General features: G+C 51.6%; 7 protein-coding genes across 7 annotated transcripts; 3 read left to right on the top strand and 4 right to left on the bottom strand.

Moving 5' to 3' along the window:
* Positions 1-1,118: 1,118 nt before the first annotated feature.
* BJX68DRAFT_261776 (cell wall mannoprotein 1 family protein) lies at positions 1,119-1,739 on the bottom strand (the record flags this gene model as incomplete). Its single annotated transcript, XM_071044249.1, has 1 exon — positions 1,119-1,739. One exon carries the CDS (start codon positions 1,737-1,739, stop codon positions 1,119-1,121), a length of 621 nt encoding a protein of 206 aa, XP_070904272.1.
* A 1,237-nt stretch (positions 1,740-2,976) lies between these two features.
* On the bottom strand, positions 2,977-4,564 carry BJX68DRAFT_115196 (uncharacterized protein). Its single transcript, XM_071035991.1, has 3 exons — positions 3,991-4,564; positions 3,430-3,908; positions 2,977-3,377 (listed from the first exon to the last, which is right to left on the bottom strand). The coding sequence occupies exons 1-3, from the start codon at positions 4,403-4,405 to the stop codon at positions 3,216-3,218; spliced, it is 1,056 nt and encodes a 351-aa protein (XP_070904273.1). The 5' UTR covers positions 4,406-4,564; the 3' UTR covers positions 2,977-3,215.
* Positions 4,565-5,476: 912 nt separating this feature from the next.
* Positions 5,477-6,665, top strand: BJX68DRAFT_261778 (alcohol dehydrogenase family protein; the record flags this gene model as incomplete). Its single annotated transcript, XM_071044250.1, has 3 exons — positions 5,477-5,595; positions 5,673-6,503; positions 6,563-6,665. The coding sequence occupies 3 exons, from the start codon at positions 5,477-5,479 to the stop codon at positions 6,663-6,665; spliced, it is 1,053 nt and encodes a 350-aa protein (XP_070904274.1).
* BJX68DRAFT_115192 (ankyrin repeat-containing domain protein) lies at positions 6,550-7,909 on the top strand. Its single transcript, XM_071035990.1, has one exon. The coding sequence runs from the start codon at positions 6,855-6,857 to the stop codon at positions 7,854-7,856; it is 1,002 nt and encodes a 333-aa protein (XP_070904275.1). The 5' UTR covers positions 6,550-6,854; the 3' UTR covers positions 7,857-7,909.
* A 1,397-nt stretch (positions 7,910-9,306) lies between these two features.
* On the top strand, positions 9,307-11,519 carry BJX68DRAFT_226149 (uncharacterized protein). The gene is made up of 3 exons (XM_071038463.1): positions 9,307-9,698; positions 9,772-10,113; positions 10,181-11,519. The coding sequence occupies exons 1-3, from the start codon at positions 9,591-9,593 to the stop codon at positions 11,243-11,245; spliced, it is 1,515 nt and encodes a 504-aa protein (XP_070904276.1). The 5' UTR covers positions 9,307-9,590; the 3' UTR covers positions 11,246-11,519.
* A 1,891-nt stretch (positions 11,520-13,410) lies between these two features.
* On the bottom strand, positions 13,411-14,430 carry BJX68DRAFT_261781 (SANT/Myb-like DNA-binding domain-containing protein; the record flags this gene model as incomplete). The annotated part of the gene is made up of 3 exons (XM_071044251.1): positions 13,411-13,866; positions 13,936-14,208; positions 14,323-14,430. 3 exons carry the CDS (start codon positions 14,428-14,430, stop codon positions 13,411-13,413), a joined length of 837 nt encoding a protein of 278 aa, XP_070904277.1.
* A 628-nt stretch (positions 14,431-15,058) lies between these two features.
* BJX68DRAFT_261782 (cell division protein ZapB) lies at positions 15,059-18,529 on the bottom strand (the record flags this gene model as incomplete). The annotated part of the gene is made up of 4 exons (XM_071044252.1): positions 15,059-15,571; positions 15,637-15,923; positions 17,009-17,357; positions 18,419-18,529. The coding sequence occupies 4 exons, from the start codon at positions 18,527-18,529 to the stop codon at positions 15,059-15,061; spliced, it is 1,260 nt and encodes a 419-aa protein (XP_070904278.1).
* Between the last annotated feature and the right edge of the window lie 2,098 nt (positions 18,530-20,627).

Below are 20,627 nucleotides of genomic sequence, written 5' to 3' on the forward strand. Positions count from 1 at the left end.
TGGAAGAAGCTCGACAGAAAAGCCTCAGCACGTGGTTGCAAAGTAAGCAAACAAACAAGGGGCTGGATTACATACCCCGTTGTCAACTCTTCCGATCTTGAGTCCACGAGTCCAGCAAATCACCACTTATCAGTAACCATTCCCTCAATCCTTTAGTCTTCCCCGTTTGTTTTGAGATGCGCAGTCGATCGAGGGTGATCATCAACGATAGTCAGACGGTAGACCCATACTATCGTGGAGTCTTGTCAATCCGGCTTCCGGCTGATGCTGGAGCCCTGTCGTAACCACTGCAGCTGTCCACGATACTAACGAGCCAGACGCAGATCAAAACAATCTACTTCGTAAACTCTGAGAGTAATTTTGGACATAAGTATCAATTCAGAGACGGAAGCGTTGTTACAGTGGACCAAATACTCTTCGCCTTCTACAGCGACCGGAAATATATATCCGGGTGAGCTACCGCAATAACCATCAAACAAACGGTTAGTATCAGATTCTATCTTACCTATGTGTTCAGAATCTACTACGCTCTATCCTCCGTACCCTGTGAACTATCAGAATATCAACAGAACCTCTGTCACAAAATCTCAAGGTGTGGGAGTTCCCGCATGGCATGAAAAAAATCGCAGTGTTGCCGCTTCTCAGCCGCTTCACTATGGCATTGTAGGGGCGAAAAAGGCAATGATGCGCGTCAATAAGCCGTATGCGACGATAGGCTTAGACTGAAAAGGCAGATCAGTGAAGTTGAAACTTGATCGACAGGGATAGTACATAGTCAAACTTAATCGAAGATTTGGTGTAACTGAAGATCACTATTGTTCCAAGGTAGGTAACTTCAGCCTGCGCGATACGATTTTCTGCTTCGGCTGATCTTTTACGAGATAAAGGATATTAAGAGGACTCATTGAATGCTTGAAGAGCAACTGCACAGTGCAAAATGATCAAGCAAGTCAAGGTTGATTGATTATACAGTGACTATATTAGAGTTCTAGGTCTAGAACTTTTGCTGAGGTAGTGTCATACAGGTCCACGTTTCACATTATTCCAGCACATCATTTCTTCCCAAACCACGCTGATATTCCATCGTATCAACGCCTCAGAATACTAGGGTATGCCACTTAATGGGTAGGAGCAGGGCAAGCGGTGCGAGTGGTAGAGGTAGTCGTGCTGGTGGGTTCGGAGGTAGTAGTGGTGGAGGTAGGCTCGGTTCCATCGCACGATCCAGCGTAGGCATCAACACCCTTCTGGATGGCAGCGGAGACGGTAGCGGCGAGCTCAGTGGCAATGTCCTCAAGGGCAGCGGGAACCTTGGAGACAATGGCGTCGGAGAGCTGCTGGGCAGCGGCAGCCTGGGCCTGGAGAGCCTCAAGGGTGGTGCATCCCTCGCCGAGGTCGAGGATGTCGTCCTTGACGCCGATCAGGGCCTGGATGGTGGTATCGACGTCGGCGGCGAGGTCCTGTACCGGGGAGACGAGGCCGAGGGCTTCGATCTGGGTGAGGACGGGCTGACCGTTCACGGTTGTGGCGCCGTCCTGGATTGTCGAGACGAGAGCATTGGACTGGGCGATGATGGCATCTGCGTCAAGGGGGCTGGCCTCGATAGCGGTCTGGAGGGAGTTGACCTGGCCTTGGATGTCGGTGATGACGCCCTGGATGGTGGCGAGGTCACGCTGGGTGGGAGAGGCGAAGACGCCGGGGGCGACGAGGGCGAGAGCGGAGAGGACGGCGGAGAACTTCATTTTGGCTGTTGGGGGAGGATTGACTGAGTGGATGGTCTGGGGATACAAGCGGCGCTCCCAGAGCTTCTTATATGCTCAACTTGAAATGAGTGTTGCTGCCCACATGGCCCTCGGCAGCCTCTGATGCTGGCCAAGTTGCTGTGAACAGTGAATGGAGACAAGGCGATGGCTGAAACTATGGTTGAATCAGGCAAGTTCGGTGATTTAGCCAACTCTAGTGCTTATTAGTATCTGAGCTCTTGTCTTGGATTTGTGGAGATTTGGAGCGGAAGCGTTGAACTTGCTGGAGCTCTGGATATTAAGCGGGGGAACGCTAGACCGAGATGATCTCGCATTGCGAGCGGGACCCATGGACCCATTGCCTAATTCATGGGCATTGACTAGGAGCATCAAGCAGTGACATGTTTCAAGACCAGTGGTTTCGGTTGCTCCAAGTTGGATGGATCTCTGTTCCTTGAATCCCTCTAAGGAGAACCTGAATTGCAAAAGTCCACGGAGAATATTCGAGCAAGAATAAGAGATAGTAAGTCTGTCCGGAGTATTTCGCACCGGCGGTTGGCGAGGTCGACCCTAGAACTTCAAGGCATATAATCTCCCCAAGCCCCCACTAGACTGGAACATTTCGACTCCAGAGGCCCCGTTTGCGCCCCGGCGAGCAAGCCACCGTCTTAGCCTTGAACACCAGTTATGCGGGGTTCGACCGCGGCACATGTGGATGGCATCGCTTAATTAAAGGATGACCAAATCAGAACCGGTTCCTGGGGCACGATGGATAAATCAGACAGGCAGGTCCAATGGAAAAGGGAGGCTCATATTGAAAAGCTTCTCCAAGCGATCAGCTGAGCAGCCCCGGCTGGATCTAGAACTGTTGCACGGACCATAACCTGGGGAAAGCACGCTATCACGGATGCTGCCGAGGCCTCCGCTACTCTTGCCTATTCTGGATGCCTGTGGGAATTGGGCGATTGAATGGGCCAGCGAAAAAATTAGGAGAGTCATGGGCGTCCTACTGGATGAACGGCGTTCTATTCTGATTTGTGGAACGTTTCATCCAGGTCTTCAAACTTCTCCGAGAGGATACTCGTAATAGTCTTCTCGCATCAGCCAAGTGACCGAAATTTGCGCCCTCTCCACCAGGTTGAGGTCGCTTTTGTTGTTGCATATAAAGCTCCCGTCATGAGTGAAATCTCCGGCGACAAGGAAGCTTTTGAAAGTGAAATTCACTTCTCGATCCTGCGAGCTGAAGATCTTGTTGCTTGCAATGGGCATCGAAGCCTAGAGCATACATCGAACACGGGTCCGGGAGGCATAGCAGCCACAGGTTCACACAGAGAAAACGCTTTTCATTCTAACCGGAATTAACGCCTCTATCGCTTTTACCCAGACCAAGAAAATGCCGGATAACAGCCGAACGCCAAAATTGTGACCCAAAAGCTGCACACTACTCAACTGACTGTGGATATCAGCGTCAAGGACCTACGGGTAGCAGGAAAGCCGATTGAATCCCACTTGTGGGGTGGGGATCGCCGATAACCGCCTGATAGCCCTGGCAGCTGTCGGGGTGAGGGCCGGTTGATCTTCTTCTTGGCTCGAGACACTCGCGGACGACGATGCTCTTGTATGTTGCCAGGCAATTGTCTAATCCTGTTAGCAGCCAACCTTCTCCAAGGAAAAAGACTGTTGATCTCACCACAGCCCTCTCCCACCTCTTCAACATCCCACTCAAATCATGGATCCCGTCCTCCTCCCCAAGAAAACTCTCAAAGAGGTTCCACTCCTCCTTCCTCCCGCCGGTATACTCAAACTCGTTCGGCGCCAGCGTCTTCGAAAGCGTATAGAACTCAAACTGATCTAGTAGCCCAGGTCTCCTCACCGGTCTATACGTCCTCGACCCCGCCCGATAAAGCAACTCATAAACGCTCTCTTCAAGCTTATACATCCGCTCGTCGAACACGCCATCACGCTTATCGATCGCTTTCCCGCGCGTGACCTTCCATTCGAGAATGAGTCGCTCGACTCCGCCGGGGAGGAGGTATGACCCGTCGAAGACGGACGAGGGTTTCAGGCCGCGGAGCTTGAATGTGTTTCGGGTGAGGGGTTGGATGCGGTCGAGGTAGGTTGGGGAGGTGAAGTCGGCGAGGAGCTCGAAGCAGGGGATGTGGTAGTAGTCTATTTGCGCAGGACAGTATTAGTACCTTCTTCTCGTTCCAAGATCAAAGCAAACACTAGTGTTTTGTGGGAGAGGACAGACCAGAGCTGGATCGAAACCACATATCCTCACCCATCCCCGGATTCAGCGCGAGGCGCAGCTCGCCGGGTTGTAGGGCGCCATGTTTACACCCGGGTAGGCTACATGATACGGCTCGACTGTCGGGGACTCGCTCGATGAAGAAGAGGGGTTGGATTCGGGGTGGCTCAGGGACGGGCGCGCCCTGTTCGGCGGGGAGCCCTAGGTGATTGCGGAGGCGTTGTCGCTCGGAGTCGAGAGGGTCTATCGACTCTTCAGGATGGGAACTGTGACCATCTTCATGGGAATGCTCTTGGGCAGCGTCATCCTCGATGATTTCGATAACGCTGACGTTGATGGTGGCTTGCTTTTGTGGAATGGAGTTGGAGAGTGAGAGTGAGAAGGGGAGCGGTGCGGGGTAATCTATGCTTGGCGCCATTTTACGAGCAATTTGAACCACGGTGAACTGATCTCGAAGCCAGGAACAAATACGTAAAAACAACTACTCTGCTACAAGAACGGGGTCGCTTGGAGAATATAAGAGAACCAAAAACCCACACGAAAACCATCGCGAACTCCAAAAGTCCCATAATCCACTGCCTGCGCCATTTCAAGTTTCCGATGCCTGCACCTGAAGCCGTAAAGCGCCATCTTCCTTGGCCCAAGCAACCAATCACACTACACTCTACTGCATTGCGAAACGCCCCTATTCCCGAACAAGTTAACTTTCCTGCCCAATACTCCTGACTAGAGCTGACTAGACGGGCGAAACGGGGTTTGCGCGATATTTTTGCGGGCGTTCATTCGGCCGGCCTTGGTGATGTTGCGCCCTTTGGCTTGATGACGATGCAAGGTGACTGGATGATGATGGTGGTATAGGCACACCGCATTTCACAATGGAAGTTGCAACTTGAGTTCCGGTTGATTCTTTGTGTGCTGGCGTCGGCTCATGTACTTTTGTTTCGAAAATCGCGCCGTGTGTTGTCGAACGCTGGTGGTGGTTGGATGTCCCCAAGGTACCCCGCGACCGAGACATAAAACCGACTCATGAACCGCAAAGGTCGACGCCTCTTGTAGATCTGGCTCATTCAGACCTCAGGCTCAGAAGTCTCGCTCGAACGGCTAGATGCCGACTAAAATGACATCCTCTAGTATAGGACGCGCAACTCCAGCACCCATGAGGATGCAAGCAGTATCAGCAGCGTCAACACTTCACCAGGACTCAACGAGTCCATACACCCTCCTCCATCCTACACTTGATGTTTGAAGCCTCATCATTAAATGACCCCAGATTGGAGACCAAAGGGTAAGCCCCGCGCAGGGTACGGAGTACTCTCCGACCGACGAAACCATGGTCTGCCATGGAGACAACCCCGGCCAGCCGAGGTCCAAATGCCGAGGGGTGGCCTGGTGTTTTAAGCTGACCATCGCCATCATAGCTCCAGATCGCGATCAATAACAATTAGCAAAGACAAAGTAAATCAAAACGGAACAGACCAATACTAGCGAAATGCAAGCAGTCGTCTTCAAGGGCCCGCTCAAGGTTGCGCTCGAGAAGCGTCCTATTCCTGAGATTGTCGACCCCACCGATGTCATCGTCAAGGTTCGGTATACGGCGTTATGCGGGAGGTATGTTTACCATCCATATACCCTCTGAAGGATTCAACTCAGCTTGAGGTAGACACAGAAGCTAATCGTGCCTACAGTGAACTCCACGTCTTCCGCGGCCACCAACCGTCCGGCACGGAATTCATCATGGGCCACGAATTCACTGGCGAAGTAAGCAGCGTGGGCTCCTCCGTCACGAAATTCAAACCCGGCGACCGTGTTGTTTCCCCATTTACCGTCTCCTGCGGCTCCTGCTTCTACTGCAAGCACGGGACCTCTTCGCGATGTGCCTCGTGTCAGCTTTATGGTACTGTGATCCTCGACGGCGCGCAGGCAGACTATGTTCGCGTTCCACTGGCCGATACGACGCTTGTCGCTGCACCGCCGGCGATTGACGAGAAGAAGTTGGTGCTCATGGCGGATATCCTACCGACTGGGTTCTTTGCTGCGAAGAATGCGTTCAAAGGGGTGGAGGAGAGTGTTGTGAGGGATAGCACGGTGATTTTGTTTGGCTGTGGTCCGGTGGGGATCTGTGCGCTTGTGTCCGCGCTGGAGTACAAGCCGAAGCATCTCATCGCTATCGACAGTGTGCCATCGCGATTGGAATTAGCAGGGAAGCTGGGGGCTGAGCCATGGAATTTCCAGACCGATGCGGAGGGTCTGAAGAAGCGAGTGCTCGAGCTAACAGAGGGGAGAGGCGCAGATGTGGCAATCGAGGTCGTCGGCCATAGTTCAGCGCTTCGCATGGCATTCGAGATGCTCAGGCCGTGGGGCAAAATCTCCAGTGTGGGCGTGCATAATGGGGAGATTCCCTGGACCGGGAATGAAGCGTATGGTAAGAATCTGCAGGTTCAGATGGGACGGTGCCCCGTGCGTAGTATTTTTGAGGATGCGCTTGCATTACTGGAGAAGAAACAGGATATTCTTGAGTGAGTTTCGCGTGTCAAGGCGCTCCAGGTGGATGATGGCTTGCTAACTGGTCATTTAGCTTTATGGTGACTGATATTCGTCCGCTGTCGGAGGCGCTGCAAGGATATGACGATTTCAACCAAATGAAATCGCAGAAAATTATTTTTGAGGGAGGAAAGTGATCAGCGGCAGATACCACTTCAGTAGGTAGCAAAATTGATACATTTTCTTCCGCGGACATCTCGTATTGGCTGCGCATTAATGTCAGCAACTTATTTAAGGTCGTTGGCGCCCGCACCGTGGACGGACAGCGGGTAGCGCGCGCTCTGACACCTCAAGCGGGCCTGCTAAAGATTAGCAAATCGAAAGCCATGCCATCTGTTTTTGATCTGCCAAACGAGATAATCATGGCTATCTCGGACTACATTCCCTTGCAAGCTCTAGCCGGGCTAGCACTTACCTGTCGGACCCTCCATGATCGTCTTAACTCGCTCCTCTACTGGAAAGGCCAAGAGGGCGACACGACAGCCCTGGACTGGGCCGCGACGACAGGGAATCAGAAGACAGTGCAGCGCATCTTCCAATACACCTCTCCCTCGGCGAACTTTATCGAGAGCGCGATCAATAACGCCATTCCAAAGAACCACGTCACTATAGTTCGGCTGCTCCTTGACAAAGGTCTACCGCCATGGGACCCTGCCTCGTCAACCGAGGGCGCATTTAGCTCGCCGTTATTTAGGGCAGGAATGTGCCGGAACCTTGAAATTGTCAAAATGCTACTTGATGCGGGTGCAAAGCCAATCGGCTACTCGGATGAGGAAGTTGGATTCCTGGTCCATGGCTGTACGAGTTGGGAAAACGGGCCCGACAGTGAAGAAACCTCGCAGCAGCATGACGGCCCATTTGACCCCAGTATCCTTCAGCTTCTGGTACAGAAAGGACTGCGAGTCAACAGTCCGGAGATTGTTCACCATGCACTGGCATTGGGGTGCAGAGTTGGCGTAATGAGCTTCCTTATTGACCTCGGGCTCGACCCGAATGTTCAAAGTTTCAACTGGCACACTCCACTATATCAAGTACTTGGTAGGCGCGAGAAGGATTGGAAGGAGTGTGTTGCTTTTATTCAAAAGTGCGTTGAACACGGCATGGATGTCAATCTGCGCGACGCACAGGGCATGACCATTCTTGACAAGGTCGGAGAAAACGCGCACCCTGCAGTGGTACAAGAGCTTATTACTGCCGGAGGAAAGGTTCGTGCAGTTGATATGTACAGTATACGAATGCAATACGCGGCTATGCGCAAAGACGCGAGTCTCAATTCAGCACCGCCCTTTCGGTGCCCACGCGGATATACCTGGAATCGCCGCGGATAGCTTGAGAACCATGCCACTCCAGATGATCAAGTTGATGAAGCTAGAATCCTTCAGGCTGCTGCTTTTTCACCGGACTGGAGGTGATTCCCATCGTGTTCCCGTCTTTTTTAGTTCGCTCTTGGGCATCTGGAGATCATCCAAATCTCTTGCAGAATTACAAGAATATCAATTTGATGATCGATATGACGGAGGGACACAGCACCTATGACCGCCCAGAGCGGAACAAAGTCGACCGCAATTCTCCTGATGAGGCAGTCAAATTTTTTCAATGACGCCAACACATCGAACTGCACTCTGCTCACGGTTGTGGTGCGATACCAGCCAGAAACAATCATCAAACGCCTTGTTGAGCGTGGTGGTGATGTTTCGACCAGGGATTCTACTGAAAAGATGCCCCTCACCACCCTGTAGAAAGAGGCGATGGAATGATTGTCGAGATACTCCTTGACAGCGGAGCTTTCTGCACGGCACGATATAATGCTAAGCAGGACCCAATGTCGCTCGCAATAACGGAAGGAAAATCGGAAATCCTTCAGCTGCTCAGGGGATAGTGAGTCAGCTAGGCTTTGAAATGGAGAAAGGCATGCTTCTAAAAATAAATCAGTCTCCAGCGGCTCGATTAGGACTGTGATCAAAATACCCGCGGGCGCGTGTCGCCTTGTGAATATCTGAAAGGAAACTCCGTAAAGGTTGACGCAGTGCCCTTCTAACGTGAGATCAAAAGTCTGCGAGAATTGTCAGAGACTTGCTAGGAGCAGTTTGAGAATAAAACAGAGGCCGACAGTTCTTCGGGTGCGATCCAGCTCGGGTGGTCAACCATGCAGGTCAATCACGGAAGCATGTCCTACAGAGTCATTCTGGAAGACTGGTGCTATTAGAACATGTCGACAAACAACAGTCCCGTCGGATGCGCAGCTTACCCAGAGTGGCGCGACGTCACACAAGAGCTTCTGCGACCGGGCCAACGCGAATCATCGGGATAGGATTGCTCGCCCAGGGACCTTGAGTGTAGTATTCGCAGTCCTTTCCCTACCACTATACGAAGGACCAGGCTAGAGAGTAGACAGATGTGATGGGGGATTGGGGTTTACTATCTCCACGGCCGTAACCCTCTTGCTTTTGCTATGAGGAGCAGTCAAAGCTATCAAGGCGTGAACCTCAGTGGGGTCGAATCTCCGTCATTGCGACCGCTATAGAAGCGCTAAAGTTTTGTATCAGCTGAGAATGTGTCCGTTGGATATAAAGGTGGGTAGCACTGTGGCGGTGGGGTGGTAGAAGGCAAAACCTAGTGTTTGAGTCAATTTAAGCCCTGTTTCCCATATATATCGTAAGGGCAGTTGGCAGTTGGACAGTCCCCTAGGGTTTTTTACGTTTCGACGTATGGCTCCACTACATCCCTCTTGCAAGTAGATAGTGGGTAAATCTTCGTTAAGAGTGTGAGAAAGGACTGATGTGAAAGTGAAGATGTTTCAAGGTCTCACGAATGGGAAGAGTCTTGAAGGTGATCATGTGACTGCTTGGTTGTTCCTGCCTCGGATGAAGGCGGTAAGCACGTGACCTAAAATCCGGCGCTAAACAAAGGATGTTTACGCTAGACACAGAGGCGGGGGGCGCGTCCAAGGAGACCTCGAATTTCCTGTCATTTCGATTCATTTCGAGCTGCAGGCGGATCTCCCGTTTGTAATAATCCACATCCCCCGACTCTGTTAAACCACCACTGGCAACGTCGGGCAAATGTCTTCAGGCAAACGGCCCGAGCATCTACTCGGCTGGAGTGATGAGGAAAACGAGACTCTCTTGCGGTTGAAATCGCAATACGAGAATTGGAAGGATATTCACAAGGTACATGTGACTCGACCAACAATCTCCCATTATCTCAATTATCAACACCTCGTGCTAACGGTTTCACTTCAAGTTGGGCCTCTTTCCGAATCGCAGCCCTGCTGCAGTGCAGGTCCAATACTCGCGGCTGAAAAACGGGCGCCCGCGCCCGGGAGTCGGGCATGTGCGTGTCCGCCCGAAGCCAAAGCGTCCTAGCTCAACTACCAGCACTCCCAACATCACTCCGCTGAAACGATCTGCCGCGGCCGCGACAGACTCGCCTAAGCAGCCGTTGACTTCACCGAAGCCTTCTCGCAAGTCCCGTCGGATAATGGATGGTGCAGACCATCAAGACCAGGACACCAACTCCGACTCCGACTCCGACTCCAGCGAAGGCGAAGACCTCCCTTGGGACTGCAATTCCAACACCGTAGAAGTATAGCTATCCTGTCCCAATTTATCTCACTCAAATTGACTTGCTAATCCGCTTGGGTATGATCAAGCCCACACCATCTCAGTCTCAAGGGTGGTTCCAGAAACCCCATTCTCATTCAGCAGGGATGGAACATGCGCCAGCTACTCCCACCACTATCAAGCCGACGGACACTCCACAGACCAAACCAACTATAAGCAAGCCAGAGACCGTGGGCAAGCCGGAGACACCTCAGGCAAACTCTTCTTCAAATGCCGCTCTACACCCACCGGATAGGTTTCGAGCGACGCTGGCGAACGTTGTCGCCACTAGCAAGTCTCTCGCTCAGCCAACGAGCGGCAACAACAGCCCTGCACCACCGGAGCCAATCCGTCAGGGCGGCGGCTTTACAAGTGTAAACCAGGCTTCACGCAGCCCATCAATGGCACACACACCACAGGGCAGTGCTCCGCCGCGTGAGGCGACTCGTGCAGGCTCTGGAACACCATCTATGCCACCTCCAACGGTCCCAGCTCATAAAGACACTCCTCCATCGACTCCTGCGGCGCAAACTCAGGGAGCCACTGGAGCCTCTCCCGCCCCAGTTCCTTCAGATCATACCGACAAGTCATTAGCCAGGCCTACTATCCCTACGGAAAAGATGCCAACTAGCTCCGTTCCAATTTTGAGCTCTACCCACGTTGAGAAACCATCGCAGACATCAACTCCGCCTGTTCCAACCCCATCATCAAGTGAGAATCCTCTTATCGCGCCCCAAACCACAGCAAAACCAATCTCCGCTCCACCTCAAACCCAGATCGCTGCTCCGACGACCCAGACAGCTCAGGTGCCTGCACAAATGCCCTCCGCCCCAGAAGCGCTCAAACTGCATGCAGTTGAGCTCTTCAACAGAGCTAATGAGTACATGTCTCGCGGCATTGATGCTGTCGTTGAGGAAATGACACGTGACCAACGGACCCAAATTGAAAATCTCACTTTGGAGGCCAAGACCCTCCGGTCTTGCCTGAGTGAAGCTATCGCTGAGCGTGATAGTCTCAAGCGTCAGCTGGAGGAGCTTAGAGAGGATAATAAAGGGATGGAGGAGTACATCCAGAAGATTAGTGATATGGCATCCAGGTTTACGCGGAGGGATTAGGGGGTTGAGCTTTTGCTTGGAATTGATAGTCTTCCAGTTCTTTCTGATTTCAGGTGCTTTGCATTTCTTCCAGCACATGCACTATAGTTTTGATTTCACTCACTTTCTTTTTTTCTTTTGCTCTTGCAGGCGTGGTATAGTTCTCGTTATAAATTCTAACATGTCCTTAAAATCCTTCTTGGCAGGCTGCATCGGCCATGAACTATTGAATCAATGTGAGTTACAATGCTTCTCTGCTGAAGTTTTATTCAGCTTCACCTGAAACATCTAGACGTTGAGAACTGCCCCATTATAGGTCACTTCAAATGCCATGTCCATTCACCTCCCGCAAAGGTTGTCCAGGAGGTTAATATGCTTGGATAAGCTAGTGTTGAAAAGGGTCGCAAATTAAATCAAATAAAGTGATTATTGAGAGTGAAGAGGAAAAGACGAAATTTCTGTTGGGTGGTGCTGCAGAGGCTGCACAATCTGCTCGATTGGCCATCTTGCCTAGAAACCAAATAAATTTGACTGGTATCCTGAGCAACACCCTGCTCAAAAGTGGCTTTTCTTCCCCTGTGGTACTATTTCTCTATCCTCCCACTCTAAGATAGACACATCACACTTCTCTCCTTTTCTCTCCCAAGCTTGTCCCATCTGATGTCTTGCTTACGAGTACCTCAAATTACACCATCGCCAATTGTCGTCCAATTCATAGAGCAGAGTCCCTTTTCCAAGATAGTTTCCTTGTTTTCATTGCACATCTTGAACATCCCTTTTTGCTCCCTTGAGGAAGGCAGCGAGAGCGGTGATAGCTGTACCAGCGGAAGTAGCTGGGTTTCTGATGCCAGTGGACGCAGCTCGCCTGCCAGTGCCAGCGGAAGCAGTTCGGATGCTGAAGGCGTAGACGGCAGCCGTCTGACTATGCAGGTGAGGAAGCTGGTCGAAGCCGCTGTGCTCTGTATATGTCCTTCACTAACCACTCATCCTTCTCTAGCTCCGACGCTCAGACGCGGGACCTTCCAAGACCGCACGACCCTCTACAAACCCTTCGAGACGGATGGTGACATTTAAACTTCCTCCACGGCTGCTGGAACAGCTGATAGACCCACATGCTCGAGCTCCCGCTGAAGAACGACCAACACGGAGCGCTTTGAAACGGCAGACGGGAAACAATGCGGATTACAGGCCACGGACCAATGCCGTGGAGACCTCTCAACCTTCGCCGTTGGCCAGAAGAGCCACAAACACCTCCGTACAGAAACGCAAGTTGGTGGCCGGGACGACATTCGAGGGCTCCCCAATAGGAAAGAGGGCGCGGGGAGCTGGCCGATCTTCAAAAAATGCTGCCAAGGGGTCCCATCGCACTGTGCTGTGGTCATCGTATTCTGGGCCACCACTGAGCCCTGCATCCACAAACACGCGACACCCAAGCCGAACTTCGATCCACGCGGATGAACCGAAATCACAGTTCGTGCCTCTTGACGTACCCTTGCAGCCAAGCGCTCGTGCAGGCTTCCCAGCTGAAGGGCAGAATTACAGAGAACTATACACACCCGCCACAGAGCCCAACAAGGAAAACATTGGCGAAAGGCTTGAGCGCATTCGCTCCAGCGAAGTCGACAAGCACGCTCGACTCCAAGACGAGATTCAGGCACTTCAGCACCAGCAAAGCGCAATCTCAGATAGGATCGCAAGGCTCGAGGAGCAGGCGGCGAAGGCTAGAAGAAACTCCGGTAGGGCGGAGAGGTTCTTGGAGCGGCCGGAGAAGCTCCTCAGACTTGATAGGTCAAGTCTGTACAAGTGGATTAGGGCGATGGACACACCTGAGCCTTGGAATTTTTCTTTACGTCAGAGCAATGGAGGTAATGAATGTGCCGACGAGAATCCTGTGATTGTCCTGAGTGATTAGCCACGTCATTTTGCTTCGAAGTTTGTTCGATCTGTCTTGCGGTCGGATACACGCGTTTGGATAAAAAAAGAGAGGAAGAGGCCTACGGGAAGATACTAGAGAAGTTTATATGATAATACAGTTACGTTCTTTCCGGTATGATTGAGATTTAGGTATTCTGGTATTCTGAATTTCAGCCTTTAACTTGAGTATTTGTAAACTCTTGTTCCACCAACCCTCCGCGTCAACCCTCTTGACATCGTGCGATATCCAGCAACTGCAGAACATCTGTAATTCAGTTCGTGGGTGTAGGAGTAGTGGTAAAATCGCTGGCCCGAATGATCACCATCAGGGTATCCGCTTCCGAAGGACTGAGGTTCAGTAACCCCCCTAGTTGCTGCAACTTGGTGTAGAGGGCCGCTGCCGCCTCCGCCTGTTCCCGGACGGCATCTGACTGTGCCTTTAGAGATTTAATCTTCACTTCGAGTTCCTTGTGCAGACCTGCTTTCTGGAGCTGCCTCTGTCTCAGATGCTCTCCCAAGCTTAACTGGGGGGACGGTTTCGCAAGGGTATCTGGCGAGCGAAAGGTATTGGGAGTGTCCGGGTGCTGAGTAGGAAACCAAGGCCCGGTGGCCAGAGTGGTAGAGCAAGATTGTGGATCCATTTTGACGTCTTGAGATGCGCCGGTAGCAGGAAATGATTTCGATCGCTGCTGTTTCTGTTTCTTCGAAGGTAAAGTAGGAGAATTGATCTGAGCGCCACCCATGCATGCATTAGCCCATTATCCTCGGTACAAAACGCCGTCACTGCTGGCACCTACCGCGGCACTATCGCCGGCCTTCCCCAAGTCCACGGCATCTGTCTCACTGCCAGTCAACTCGTATTCGATCAGTCCCCTCGTCGGCTTGTTCACGGCGGTATCGGTTACGGTCTTTGCCTCCGCCGCTATCTCTCCCTCATCCTCATCGTTGTCCTCGTCCCCCGATTGCTCCTCCCACTCGCTGTCGGCGTCGCTTTCCTCGGCGTTCCTGCCCCTTAACTTGTGCCACATGTTTTGGATGGCTGCCTTGGTGCGACCAGGAAAGGGTGCCAACTATATCCATGGCAAGAGGGAGCATTAGTAAAGTTCCTGATCAGTGGCTTGTTCGTCGGAGGGCGGGAAAGACGGGGGGCGCCGGACGCCCTGTGCGCGGACCGAGTGGCTTACCTCAAGAAATTCGTCCCACGTGAGATCAGGGTGCTCATCCTTTAAGACCAGGAGCTTCAGCTTATCTTCTTCGGTCCATGGGGCCCGTTTTTGCCTACGGAAAGTCATTACAATGACGTCGTCCAGTAAATTTATAGGGGTGCACAAGCAGGTTGATATATGGATCGTGATGTGTGGATTGCTGTGGTCCGCGGTTTGATTCTGATGGATCTTGCAGATGAATTCGTGACCAGATCTCGGTCGAGAGTTGCCTTGGAAAGAAGGGAGATAAACGTGGAGATCGGTATACGTTGGCGAGAAGGATTGAATGGGGGACCTCCATGCTGGTGAAGGATATACTGGAGACGGGGAAGGCTCGCGATGCTGGCCGCAGGCGACGGAGGTGGTGAAGGAGAGCGCATGTCCGGGAGAAAAAAAAGCGCGCTCTATCTTCACCAGCGTACCTGGTTGGTTTCGGGAAGAAAAAGACTTTCCATGAGTAGGCACTAGAGGTGATAGCAAAGTGATATAAAAGCGTCACGCCTTTGCGTGCTAACACCTTATTCAGACAAAGACGATGCCATGGAAGTGACTGAACAACCTAAGACTAGGCATGAGCAATCTTGTTAAAGTAACCGTCAATTAAAGCATTCGAAGTACAAACCAACAAAATCTCATTCTCACCGATCTTCATGGTCAAGCAATATTAGCATCATCCATACCCCTTTGAACCCCGCAAGTCAGAGAAACCCCACGCTCATCCTGAGGTTGTACCCGCATGGCTGAACTCGCTGGCCTTAATCATATCGATCAACGTAGATACCTCTGAAGGACTTAGATTGAGCAAGCCCCCCAACTGCTGTAGCTTTCTAAGCAGCGTCCCCGCCTGATTCGAGCGTTCCTTCGCAGCGGTTGACTCCCGCTTGAGTCTGTGGATCTGTTCCTCAATCTCTTTATGCATGGCTAAATTCTGCCCCTCTATCTTCTTGAGGTGTTCTCCGAGCGTCAACTGGGTGTCGTCGGCCGAGTAGTCGGTATTTGAAGTGACCCGGAAGTGTATTCTCGGAGCGTATTCGCTTGCTGGAGGGAGAGTATGGGATTGCAGGACTGGATTTGCGTCTCGAGTTATGCCGGCGGCCGTCATTGCTCTCTGTTGTGCCTGTATCCAGAACGGAGTGGTGGGACGGCGGCTGAAATCTGGACGTGGGCTCTGGCTCTGAACCAGACGAGTTTGTTTGCGTTTCCTTGGCCGGGGGGTGCGAGGGTCGAACTAGGTATAAAGCATGCGTTAGCCTAGTATAGCGGAGAGCACGCTGCGTTGGCTCAGGCATATACCTCAAGAGAATCACGATCTGTGCTCGTGCCCTTTGCATCCGTCTCGCTGTCGGTTGTGTCATACTCCACCAGAGGCTTTGAACCCTTGTTATCCGCAGCTAGACGATGTTTTATAAGCTCGTCCTTTTTAGACATCTTCTCTGGAGCGGATGACTCCGCCTCGCTCTCACCCGCATCACCAGTATTGCCGTCGGACTCGCCTTCATTATCGCTCATTTCAGCCATCTCAAGCTTCATCCTGTTGTACATGGCTATAACCGCACCGTTCGTGCGGTCGGGGAACAGTTCTAACTAGAATCATGGCAAGATAGGATGTTAGCAAAGGAAACCCACGATAGGACTTGTGTTATGGTGGATGGCAAGCCGGAAGACACTGCGGGAATGTGGTGAGCAAGAAAGGCAGTGCTCGCCTTGTGAAACTGTTTCCAGGACAGTTCAGAGTACTCATCTCTCAACTTTATAAGTTTGTCCCTTTCTTCTTGGCTCCATGGCGTGTAGCCGGGGGGTGGACCGGGCATTCTGGCACAGAACTGGTGACGGAACGGATGAAGGGAGAGATTGGCGCGTTCTTGTTAGTTCGAGAGGGATTTTGTGGTATGGGATTATGCTCAGTCGTAGGCCTGGTGTAATTCGGAAGGAAGTAAGACGAAAGAAGAAAGCAATCTGCATTTGCGCGATGAGATGGTGAGCAACACAGGGAAGACGGAGGTGGATGATGCGGGAGCTGGTCGGCAGCACACGGGTTGTAGATTGGCGCGAATCTCTGGGAGAAAAGGTAGTCCCCATCTTCCTTGACCAGAATTTTTTTTTGATGGAAGAAATCTTCTAGCGCTTGACGTTAGTAGATACAGCTGTGCGATACAAAGAGGTTTCTATTCGTATGATAGAACTTTCCACAGACAAAACGACTAGCAAACAACGTATAAGCTGTGGCACTACAGCTCTGACGGGCCACGAGAGATTAGTGAGGCAATATCAAAATTCCCAGGACCCACCTATTATTCACTGCTACCTCTCGAAGTTCAGGTTCCCCTCAAGAATGCTCGGTCACTATGAGGTGGATTCAGCGTGGATCGTTGGCAAAGCAATGTCTTTCGAGGCCGCCAATGGTTCGGTTTTACATACAGGAACAACGAAAGGGACTGGATTCCCACCGAGACCAAGGACTGACAGAGATGTTGGAGTCAACGACCAAGCGAAGTGAGGTTCAGCTAAGATCCCAGAGCAAGATCGAGTCCCGCAAACTATACGATCTTCCGCCTGTGAGCACAAACAATCCCGCATATAGCCAAAAAGCACATTTACCCTGCCATTTGATCTTCGGTTCCTCCGTTATCAAACTTAGCAAGCGCTTCAAGTGTCTGAAACGCACTCCGGATCTTTTGTATTCCATCCTCCCACCTCTTTCTATCCTCCTTGAGCTTCTTCAACTCTTCAGCATTTTCAGCCAGCTGTTTATTGAATGCAGTAATATCAGACAGCTCTTTCTTAAGTGCAGTGTTCTCAGTGGCCAGCTGTTGAACAGAAGACCGAAGACACAGATTTGCTTCCTTGAGTATCTTGTGCTCCGAGACCTGTTGTTCGTCGATGTCCGTGTAGTACTCTACTGGATCTCTGATTCCCTGACAAAGGGCCTGCAAGCCCCGCTGGAAGAGTCTGTCTATATCAGCCCTTTCTGGATTTGATTGCTCTCGTAGCGCGCGCACGGGATCCTGGTCGGACTAGGTATCGCAGTATTCCCTCTTGGGGTCTGAGACTTTGAACCACTTTTCCTTCTAATTCAGGGTTTTCGGAGAGTAGATATGGTTGCCGGTGACGCGGAGGGTGCAGTCTGCTCTGAGCCTTCGCTAGAGAATGGAGTTCGCTGCAATCGTTCGAATTCATCTTCTGAAACAGAATCATGCCGAGCTATCTGCGTCGACGAAGTATCATTTTGATCCATTTCGGATGTTCCAGGAAGTGCGAAATACTGTACAGGACGCTTGAAATCTTTGCTTGGCTCATTTGTCTTCTCTAGTCCTTTTACTCTGTCCCGTGTCTCAACCAGAGAAACAAATGAGCTCTGCTGCGATGGAGAAGAAGGTAGGGGACTTGTCGATGAAGTCCGCCCCGCGGCAACAGACTCAATGTTCTGGCGGGGCGAGCTCTTGGTATGGGTGCGGTCCTCGCCCATTGGTGATATCTGACCAGCCATTGGAAGCTTTGACTTCGGGGCTCGCGAGGTGGTAGGAGCAGCGCTTGCAAGTTTTGGCTGTAAGCTCGGAGCGGTATTCACGACGACCGCGAAGTGCTTGATACAGAGTGTCGGACTCTTCTGTTCGGAGGTTATACTGGGCTTAGAGTAGTGCGGAAATGTTGACTGAGGTGATGTGCTAGAAAGCTTTGCAGGAAATGCGCGCGCAGTATCTACCAGTGGGGTCTTGGAGACACTGCAGGAGAACTTAGCAAAGGCTTTCGACAGGGAAAATAGGAATAGTAGTAAGAGGCTTACCGTCTCAACACCAATCGAAACTAATGTCGATCCTAAAGGACGGAATGGGTCTGTAGTACGAGTAGGTGTGTTCGGTTCTTCCTGCTTTATAGACGGACAAGAAGGGGCAGGCGGCGATCCTGGAGCTTTGCTTGAGGGCTGTGAGGAGGGGCAACTAGGGTTGGGCTCAGCGTTGAAAGAAGTCAGTAAAGGCGGAACGTGTAGTTGCCTCACGCGAGCTTTGAATTAGACAAAGGTCAGCAACCAACCTAGGAAATAGCAGCTCACGAGCTTGGATAATCATCCACTTACTAGCCTCCGATGCCCACCAGGGTCGATATCGCCGGCATCCAGATGCGAATTACTAGTGGTATTCACAGTGCTGATAGACTCTCTTCGATCCTTTAGCTCCTCCCCCTTCATATTGGTCGGAAGGACCTCGCGCCCCTTGTCCCGACCTCTCGTCCTGGTCTTGCCATCGCCCTCACTATCTCCATATCCATCACGGATCCTGCGTTTTGCGGCCCTATTGTCATCAAGCTATCCGTCTGTCCGTCGTCGTTTCCTCCTTGGACTAGCATTTATGCTCTGCTGATCAGATCCACGGCTTGTGGCAGTTCGAGTCTGATAGATGTGTACGACGCGGATAGAACTCGGAGTCGGAGAATGCTCTCGGCGTTTTTTGGTGCGTTGCCAGCGTTTCCGCAGGGACTCTTTCGATCGACCCGGAAAGAAGATTCTCTAGCAGAAGATAGATCGTTAATAACAACAGATTCATAAGGTCCTCGCATCGCCGCAGACATCAAAGTGCCAATGGTGCGAGGAGGAAAAACGATGCGGAGGATATTGCTTCCCGCTGTGAACTCGTCCCACGTTAGGTCGGCGTGTTGTTCCGCAGATTCAACAGACTTTCTGAATCCTCGAGGCCCCAAGGATCACGATACTCATGGAGAAAAGACATGCTGCTCGCAGCGCAGAGCAGCACCGGGTTGCAAGACTTCGGATTGGAAGATAGGTGTAATAACGGAGAGTATAGATGGTCAGAGACACAGAGGAATGACGTGGGATTGCGGAGTTGGGTCGCAGGCAAACAGACACTCGGCGGGATCCATGAGCAAAATGACCTCAAAAACAGCCAGCACTAAACACAAAGGCACTGCAAGGCCATAAAGTACGCATTAATAGATAACCCCTCGAGAAGATAAAACCATGTCTGTGTGATTCATACAAAGTACTAAAGATTCCAACTCTCACGCTCTAGTCTCCAGGCTCTTGTTTACCACGAATATTGGGCAATTCCCCCGCAAAGGGGTGTAGGATCTCCAGGTTGAAACATTCAACATGCCTAGTGGATGAAGATAGCTGGATTATCACCTATGCCTGGTAGCAATCTATTTGTATTCAAAAAGCTCCCAGGATTCAAGTGAAGTAACTGTTCCTTCAGAGCTAGAAGTCGACTGTCCCAAATCCATCATAGTCAAGGATTCCTCGTTTTTCCTTGTCAGGCACCGACTCATCTGCCTTCAGGCTTACGGATCCTCAAGCATCTTCAAAGCACTAGTTATCTGTTGTTTCTTGTCCTCCCATATTTTCCTATCACCTCTAAGCTTATTCACCTCTCCCGTCTGTACTGCCAGCTGGGCTTCGAGCGCTTGGACTTTCCCTGAAAGTTCCTCAACGTACGCACAAAGGGACTTGTTCTCATCTCCAAGCCTTTCTTCTCTGACCTCCACTGTGCGCTCATAGATGCGTGATATCGTGCCAACTGGCTAATACCAGCATGGATTGATTCCATACCTGTATGATAGTATTTATCAGCCTCGGACTTTGTCAGCGCCGAGGCTCCTGGAACGGAAATATCAGCCGGACTGGATAACTGAGCCCTATGCGAGCGAGGCTCGGAGAGGGGTAGCGTCGAACTGTCAGGCTCTTTGAACGATCTTGGCGGGTTCTCCGGTGTCATGGGAGAGATAGCTGGCTTCGGGTCTTCGGCCGGTGAGGTAGCCTGAGCTACATTAACTGACCCAGCGACGTCATTTTGCGGCGTCTGTACCGCGGAAAATGGAGGATTATTCTAATCTTTCTCAGATGCTCCCGACGGTCCAAGAGGTTGAAGAGATGATGGTTCGTCCTCCCTCACCCTTGATGCATCTTCTGCCTGTTTTCCCTTATCCTGCTTTACAGAGGAAGACGCGGCTGGCTTTCCCTGCAGGTCCTGCAGGTCCTGCCGTGGGGAATCAGGACCAAGGGTCTGCGGCGCCCGTGCTACGACCATTGACTCAATGTTTTGACGAGCCAGACTGTGGTTCACGGTTTTTCTGACTTCCGGAATGGTTGAGGCGTGGGAATGTCCGAACCGGCACCTATAGCCTTCGGCTGCTCAGATTCGCGAGCTGCATTTCCACCAAGTGGAGGGGGCTTAGCAGGACGTGCCAGATGGGCGGGTTCCGCAACAGTGTTGGACTGGACGCACGGATTAGAATCCGGTAGCCCTTTGTTTGGGACGGACGGTTTCGGAATA

The sequence above is a fragment of the Aspergillus pseudodeflectus genome (genome assembly GCF_044049435.1).
Source record: "Aspergillus pseudodeflectus strain CBS 756.74 chromosome Unknown BJX68scaffold_3, whole genome shotgun sequence".
NCBI lineage: Eukaryota > Fungi > Ascomycota > Eurotiomycetes > Eurotiales > Aspergillaceae > Aspergillus > Aspergillus pseudodeflectus.

What these genes read in the sequence shown, in the direction of transcription:
- BJX68DRAFT_115196 (XM_071035991.1), bottom strand. Translation starts at nt 4,405, where the DNA reads ATGGCGCCAAGCATAGATTACCCCGCACCGCTCCCCTTCTCACTCTCA. An exon ending in GTGGTTTCGATCCAGCTCTG is followed by an intron (nt 3,909 to 3,990) that starts GTCTGTCCTCTC and finishes CTGCGCAAATAG; the next exon opens with ACTACTACCACATCCCCTGC. An exon ending in AGAGGTGGGAGAGGGCTGTG is followed by an intron (nt 3,378 to 3,429) that starts GTGAGATCAACA and finishes TAACAGGATTAG; the next exon opens with ACAATTGCCTGGCAACATAC.
- BJX68DRAFT_115192 (XM_071035990.1), top strand. Translation starts at nt 6,855, where the DNA reads ATGCCATCTGTTTTTGATCTGCCAAACGAGATAATCATGGCTATCTCG.
- BJX68DRAFT_226149 (XM_071038463.1), top strand. Translation starts at nt 9,591, where the DNA reads ATGTCTTCAGGCAAACGGCCCGAGCATCTACTCGGCTGGAGTGATGAG. An exon ending in ATTGGAAGGATATTCACAAG is followed by an intron (nt 9,699 to 9,771) that starts GTACATGTGACT and finishes TTTCACTTCAAG; the next exon opens with TTGGGCCTCTTTCCGAATCG. An exon ending in GCAATTCCAACACCGTAGAA is followed by an intron (nt 10,114 to 10,180) that starts GTATAGCTATCC and finishes GGTATGATCAAG; the next exon opens with CCCACACCATCTCAGTCTCA.